The sequence below is a fragment of the Wolffia australiana genome, chromosome 3 (assembly GCF_029677425.1).
Source record: "Wolffia australiana isolate 7733 chromosome 3, ASM2967742v1".
In the NCBI taxonomy this organism is placed as follows: Eukaryota; Viridiplantae; Streptophyta; class Magnoliopsida; order Alismatales; family Araceae; genus Wolffia; species Wolffia australiana.
The window spans coordinates 4,839,776-4,846,888 of NC_135837.1; the positions used below are offsets into that span (position 1 = coordinate 4,839,776).

At 40.4% G+C, this 7,113-nt stretch overlaps 1 protein-coding gene and 1 long non-coding RNA gene across 6 annotated transcripts; both read left to right on the forward strand.

Moving 5' to 3' along the window:
* The first annotated feature begins 367 nt into the window (after nt 1-367).
* Nucleotides 368-1,750, forward strand: LOC144701480 (uncharacterized). 2 transcript variants are annotated; one of them, XR_013581006.1, is made up of 3 exons: nt 368-696; nt 1,314-1,449; nt 1,534-1,750. It is a non-coding gene; the product is annotated as an uncharacterized LOC144701480 (long non-coding RNA). The 2 variants fall into 2 exon arrangements; XR_013581007.1 differs by having other exon boundaries at nt 369-637.
* Nucleotides 1,751-2,366: 616 nt separating this feature from the next.
* On the forward strand, nt 2,367-6,859 carry LOC144700715 (uncharacterized). 4 transcript variants are annotated; one of them, XM_078572186.1, is made up of 7 exons: nt 2,367-2,569; nt 2,804-2,915; nt 3,175-3,292; nt 3,600-3,993; nt 4,676-4,707; nt 4,797-5,628; nt 6,581-6,859. In XM_078572186.1, the coding sequence occupies exons 4-6, from the start codon at nt 3,657-3,659 to the stop codon at nt 5,616-5,618; spliced, it is 1,191 nt and encodes a 396-aa protein (XP_078428312.1). In that variant the 5' UTR covers nt 2,367-2,569; nt 2,804-2,915; nt 3,175-3,292; nt 3,600-3,656; the 3' UTR covers nt 5,619-5,628; nt 6,581-6,859. The 4 variants fall into 4 exon arrangements, with proteins under 4 accessions (XP_078428312.1, XP_078428314.1, XP_078428313.1 ...); XM_078572188.1 differs by lacking the exon at nt 3,175-3,292 and having other exon boundaries at nt 3,569-3,993; XM_078572187.1 differs by lacking the exon at nt 3,175-3,292.
* The last annotated feature ends 254 nt before the right edge of the window (nt 6,860-7,113 follow it).

The following is a 7,113-nucleotide window of genomic DNA, read 5'->3' on the forward strand; positions in this document are numbered from 1 at the left end:
CATCATAAGTCATCAGTCATTCATCTATATGACAGTGGATGCCTCGGTAATTAGTCATCTATCTCTTTTGACAATAGTTGACGGATGAGTGGATGAAGTCATTTATGTCATTAGTCATTCGTCAAACTGGTGGACAAATGAATGAGCACACTCGTTTCTGTCATTACTCATCCGTCAAACTGGTGGATGGACAATTGGACGAAGTCATTTCTGTCCTTCGTCATTGGTCAAACTGGTGGATGTATGGGTTGATGAAGTCCTTTCTGTCATTAGTCATCAGTCATCCATCAAAATGAAGATGGATATCAGGGTAGAGAGGGGGAGAGAGTTTGGGGAATATACCAAGAAAATTTCCGTCATTTTTGTTGTCATCGATTTTGTCCAAAGTGGCCGTCCATCGTCTGTCAAACTGATGGACTGATGATTGGGCGAAGTCAATTATGTCATTAGTCATCAATCATCTGTCCGTTCATGCGACCAAATGTCGAGTTGTGCGATTGTGCAGTGCGGTGCAAATTTCACACACCGCACTGCACAGTATTTTAGCATACCGCTCCTCTCTCGATTTTCTGGCGGGCTTGACATTTGCAAGCCTGCGAGCTCAAGCTCGATCATCACCACGAGCTTCAAGTTAGAGGTCCTTTCGCTTGTTCTTCAAGGAACTAGAAGAATCAGGATTTGTCAAACTTCTTCCGGGTTTTTCTTTCTTTCTTCTTCTACTTCTTCTTCATGATTATTCTTGTTCTTCTAGCTTCTTCTCCGTCTTCATCGTCTCGTTCATCTTCTAGTTCAAGAATAAGAATCTCGAAAAACCGGGAAGAAGAATAGGAGAATCAAGGAACCAGAAGAATAGAGATTTTTCTTACTTCTTTTGGGTTTTTCTTTCTGTCTTCTGCTTCTTCTTCACGATTCTTCTTGCTTATTCTCCTTAATCTTCTTCTTTTTCTATTAATAGCAACTAAAAGAATAGCGAAGAAGAAGAGAAATAAGGAACTGGATGAATCGAGATTCTTTAAACTTCTTCCGGATTCTTCTTCTCTGTCTTTTGCTTCTTCTTTCCGATTCTTCTTCTTCTTATGGCTACGTCTCTTTCTTAATCTTTTTCTTTCTCCACAATATCTACAATAATAGAGAAAAAGAAGAAGAAAATTATGGAACTAGATGAATGGAGATTCTTCAAACTTCTTTTGTATTTTTCTTCTGTCCTTCTGCTTCATCTTCCCGATTCTTCTAACTTCTTGTTCTTCTAGTATCTTCTTCTTCGTAATCTTCTTGTTTATCTCCATCATCTTCCTCACGCTTCTTCTGCACAGCATGTACGCCCTTTGAACGATCAATGGCGCTCAATCAGTAGAGACATCGACGGTGCAAATTTCCGCACGAATCCGCACCGCACATCGCACATCGCTCAATCAGTAGGGACATCGACGGATTCCCCATCGCCTGCAGGTAAATCATTGGTTCTGTGAAATTCTCTGCAAATCAATCTCCTCGAGTCTGCTCAAAACTTATGATGGACTAACATAATTGTAGCGGAGGCGCCTACGACAATGTGGTGATCTTGAAGCAAGGATCGCAATTCACCATCACCAGCGAGACGAGTTTCTCCAAGATGGATATTCGATCTGAGCTCGTGGGGCAAGTGGGTTTTTTATATCAATTGATTATCGCTGTTCAGTCCCGCAGTTGGAATTTATCGAAGGAAGAAATGACTTTTTAAATCGAAAAATTTAATAAAGGGTACGATTATAATTAAAAAAAAAAATTCTCAAAATTTTGCGAATTTGTGCGATGTGTCGTGCAAATTTCCGCACGAACCCGCATCGCACATCGCACCGCACACCGCACTGCAAAGTCCCGCACACCGCACCGCACGTCCTACCCTAAAACGAAGATGCGACTTAGGGTATAGAGGGGTGAGAGTTAAAGGGAGTCATTTCCGTTGTCCGTCGTGTTCTTTTGACAAATAACTGACCGAGACTGATGACGGAATGGTGACGAAGACAAAATGTAGACAGGTGCCTGAACGGACAGCTGTCCGTCCCGTTCCATGAAGATAGTTATGCACAACAACCGCTTACACTTAGGCCGGACGGACCTACCAGTATACTAAAATACTGTAATATGCTGACGTGGAGAGGACCGGTGGGTCCGGTAATATATAAATGAAATATTTTTTTTGTGTCTTAAGATAAGTAGATAACGCACATTAAAATAAAAACGAAAATTGTGTAATATGGAGACGTCCCGTCTCGTCATCGGATATGGACGGCTGGTGAGGGTTGTTGGGAGAGGTCCACGTGGCGGGCAGTCAACGTCAACCTTGACCGGGTTGTCAAAAATCAACCTCTTCACACGGAGTCGAGGTCAGTCTCTTTCTGACATTCGAGGTTGCTGTCGGCACTGGGAGACGACCTCGGGGATTCTTCTCGTCGAACCCTAGGAAAGAGGGATTTAGGGCTCGTTTCTGGACTTTCTGCAAGGATTTCTCTCCTCCGGCGATTGATCGGGTTTGCTGAATTGATCCTTCTTGCGCCGTTTGTGCGGATTGAATCGGTGGGAATCGAAGGTATGACGTTATTGTTTTGTATTGTGTTTTTTCTTCTGTTTTTCCTCCTCGCGATTGTGTGGTATCCTATCGGCAGTCTTGTTTTCTTTCTAGTCTTTGATTTCTAGGCTGTTTTCTCGAGGATCGTTGAAAATTTTTCATCTTTTCTTTTTTCTCTTTTGAGCTGTTAAAGGCGCGATGATCGGTCAACTGTTTTGCATTATCTCATGGCTTTTTGATCGCGACGGATTGCAGATTACAAGGAAGCTGTTTGGTGGCGATCACCAGAAGATTTCAAGGCTTTTGGTCCTGGGGGCCCTTGTTTATGCGTGAAAATTGGGGCCAATTGCTGTAATCCAAGAAAAAAGTAAAGCCTTGTCTCTTGAAACCCGAGCAAAATTCGTAAATGTATAAAATTGATTTATATTGGTTTTTCTTCTATTTTTCCTCTTCGTAGTTGTTTAGAATCCTGCTAACAGTCTTGTTCCTCTCCAGTCATTGGTTTCTAGGCGGTTTTTTCAAGGATCGTTTAAGATTTTCATCTTTTTTTTCGTCTTTCATGCTGTTAAAGGCTAGATAATCAGTACACTATTTTGCAAGAGCTCATGACTTTTTGATGGCGACAGACTGTAGAGGACATGGAAGTTATTTGATAGCGATCACTGGAAGATTTCAAAGGTTCTTGTCCTGGGGGCCCTTGTTTAAGCGTGAAAACCGGGGTCAATTGCTGTACTCCCGCAAAAAGTAAAGAAAGCCTTATCTCTTGCAAACCGAGCAACAGTCGTAAATGTATAAAAATGACTTTTTTGAACAAGATTGTATAAAATTGATTTATATTGATTTTTCTTCTGTTTTTCCTCTTCGTAGATGTATAGAGTCCGAGCAGCCGTCTTGTTGCTCTATAATCTTTAACTTTAAGGCTGTTTTCTCAAGGATTGTTGAAAATTTTCCGTCTTTGCTTTCTCTCTTTTGATCATTTAACTATTTTGGACTATCTCTTGAATTTTTGATCGCGAACAGAATTGTACATGATAAGGAAGTTATTTAACAGCTATCAACGAAAGATTTCAAGTGTTCATGTCCTGAGGTCCCTTGTTTAAGAGTGAAAATGGGGGCCAATTGCTGTACTCCCACAAAAGGTAAAGCACTGTCTTTTGGGACAAGTACACAGTTTTCTACGCATAGAAACGTGTCGTACTCTCCGTCGTGGAGCTTAAGATGGGACAATAGGACGCATATAGAGGACCTTGGAGCAGCTTCGGAAAGGTCAATTCTTGGGAACAGTGGCAACAGTAGGCATATTGGACGAGAGGCCAAGAGTCAGACAGATGCAGAAGCAGACGGCCTTTCAGATGGAGGAAGTGTTTTGGGCTCTTCTGGAACGCCCAGCTGGCCAAAGGCTCCAGTTGATGAGGAAGTGGGAAGGCAGAAAGTGAACGAGGAAGGTACGTTTCACTGGTTAGTATTTAGCGATTCGTTTTATATCTCGTTTTACTGATTCTAGTCGTTTCAAAGTTTTTCAGCTAGTATTTTTAACCGAAAATCTCTGGCGGGTTTTCTATTTCTGTGATGGGTCGCCCTAAAGAGTAGAAAGATTAAAAACTTTAGAAATATAAAATCAAAGAGATGAAGTCTGTCCTTGATGTTCAATATAGTCATTTCCCGAGACGATATGTTCCAGATGTTAAAAAATCTGTCCTTTGGTGATCTTGATCGATAGGAATGATTGAATATGATTTAGAATTTTGGGATTCTCCGGATGAAATTCACTCAATTTTCTATTGACTGCATGATTTTTCGATTCTCTTGGTTGCCCGCATACTTACCTTCCAGATCAGATGTACACGAGAAAAAAATCTTTATTTTTAACATCGGTGATAATTTGTACGGATGAAAGCAGTTGACCTTGCACACGTTCATTACTTCAAAAAATGAGTACTGGGAAAAAAATCTTAAGTCGATAATACATGTATTTCTCATTAATTTTTTCCGTCTTTATCTCGACAATTGAATCCTAGTCTAATTCCACGAACCCGTTCTCTCCCTCTTTCTATAAATGAAGATTGATAAACTGTTCTTGTATACGAGCATATGATGTTTACCGTCCCCTTATTTTTCTTGAATCAGATCCTCATATCAGCTTCAGTTGCTCTTCTGAGGTCAGTTTGGCATGGTATAACCAAAAATTTTTCTTGCCTCCTTGCCACTATAACCTTAGTATTGGCTGTTTTGCAATGAACTTGTGCAGGGCGGGCACCCAAAAGCATTGGATTCCTTACGAGAAGAACCCTCCTCTTCCATGACCCACCAGTCCAATCTCGTCGAACCCAGTTCCTCGCGAAATCCTCGACACGGCTACTTCTCCTTATTTAAGACTCCTCATGAAGACAGCTCAGTTCCTTCACTATGCAGCAACGACCTATCCCACGGCGGTTCCTCAGATGGCTGGTCGATGCGCATGTTCTCGGAGCTTGTTGCGACGTCGCAAAAGGAACGATACTCCTTTGATAGTGAGAGCATCTCGTCCTGTCAGAGCAAGATCACCCAATCAGACGGTCACCATTTGTCCTATTCCCCGGCAGGCGACTCGTGTGGCATCTGCTCTAAACTACTAAAAGAGAGATGCCCCTGGAGCTATAGAAAGATCATCTCTAATGGGTCCAGATCGTCGTCCATAATCGCAGTTCTCGTCTGCGGTCACGCTTTTCACGCTGAATGCTTGGAAAATGTGACGGGGGATGCCGACAAGTACGACCCGCCGTGCCCGATTTGTGGTGGCCTCGAGAAATTTGGATCTGCGGTGCTCAAATCTGAGGTACGATTGAGGAACAAAGTATCAAAGAGAGCAGTTGCTGATCTTTATTCTGATAGCAAGTTCATTGAGGGGTACAAGTTCCCAGGAATGAGCAGTACTGGCCCGGCAGCAGATTCTAATTCAGGTTTTATGGGCTTTGGAAAACCTTTCCTAAAGAGGCATTTCTCTATTGGTTCCCGAACTGCGGAGCCTTCGCTGTTGGGTTCTGCACAGGCAAGGAGAAGGGGATTCTGGGGAAGGTGGCGCGAGCAATGAACAACTCCAGGTCAGTTTATGTTGCTCAACTCAATTCCATTTCTTTGTATTTATACATGCATCATCTATTCACTTATATTTTCTCCGTTATTTCTGCATTTTCCAACACTAGTACCAGCAACAGTAGTGTACCGGAGTCCATTAAAACTTCGAAGTTAAGTGTGCTTGGGCAAGAGCAGTACTAGGATGGGGTGACCGCCTGGGAAGCCCTCGTTTGGTGACCACAGCATGGCATGTGATCACAGTTCAATATTTCTAAAACAATTCTGCATTTTCCATTTAGAAAAATGAAGATAGCCCACAATCTAGGATTCTACGTATTAATGAGATATTAGATTAACAGGTAAAAGTTTCGTGATTAAGGTCAGTGTAAAAGTACTGGTGAGATGCAAAGAATTCTCTCATATAATCATTTTTTCCTATGTTTTTTGGTGCCACGGAACTTTATGTCCCTCTATAATTTTTAAATCATTTCCACAAGGCGGATTAATGCTCTTCATATTATCAAGACTGCTTCTCTTTTTATTTTGTCGTTTTATTAATGTTTAATACCTCATTGACATCACTTATTAAACTAACATATCTTAGCTCAATAAAAAGTTCAGTTCCTTTGTATTTCAAATGCTTAAATAGTTTTGAATGTTTTTTCTCAACCCCTAATCCTGTTTTCCTTATTCTGTATTCCTCTCCTTTTTCTATGATGAATTGATTTCGACTCGAATATGATAAATATTCACTTTTATAAGAAAGGGGACAGCAATAAGTAGAGATAAGATGTTTTTGTTCATACCTCGTCCAATGAAGAATCGTGCATAGGAGAATTTATAATAAACTATTTAATGCTTTCTAGTATATGAATACACTTATAAAGCTTTACTTTTTTATATGCACCCACAACTTCAAATTTGCTAATGACATTAAAGCTAAAATTGATGATACTAATGATAAATAATATTTTGAAGGTTAGCATTATGGAAGGCGACTACTAAACGCATACGGAGATTCAAAGAATGGTATGCATTTTCATGCCATTAAAGCCATTTGGAATACATGAGGGCGGTCGAGGGTGAGCCCTGATGCATGCTGCATAAATGTAAAAAACTTTTGCTATAATCTTCCATAATGTTGCCTGCCGAAGACTTTATGCAACAGCTCAAAATACGTAGGAATTTATCTGTATAATTTGATATATTATATTCAAATACTAATGAAGGCAATAAAATGGTGAAATTTCTCGTTTATTTTATAAAATAGCTGTTTGGATGATTCCACATGCCAATATTCATTTTATAGAATTAGTGGCCAGCAGAACTTGAAGGCTGAATGAGATGTTGAGCTGCTACTGCCCAAGAAATTGTCGATTTTCATATTCTTTTTATTTATGCTAACGATTATGCTGAGTTGTATTAAGCAAAATTTTATTTCTAGTTGCGAAACTTCAAGTTTAAATATCTCAATGATCGAGTCTTCGTATGCTATTTGTATTTTGCTGATT

What these genes read in the sequence shown, in the direction of transcription:
- LOC144700715 (XM_078572186.1), top strand. Translation starts at nt 3,657, where the DNA reads ATGGGGGCCAATTGCTGTACTCCCACAAAAGGTAAAGCACTGTCTTTT. An exon ending in GCAGAAAGTGAACGAGGAAG is followed by an intron (nt 3,994 to 4,675) that starts GTACGTTTCACT and finishes TTCTTGAATCAG; the next exon opens with ATCCTCATATCAGCTTCAGT. An exon ending in GCTTCAGTTGCTCTTCTGAG is followed by an intron (nt 4,708 to 4,796) that starts GTCAGTTTGGCA and finishes GAACTTGTGCAG; the next exon opens with GGCGGGCACCCAAAAGCATT.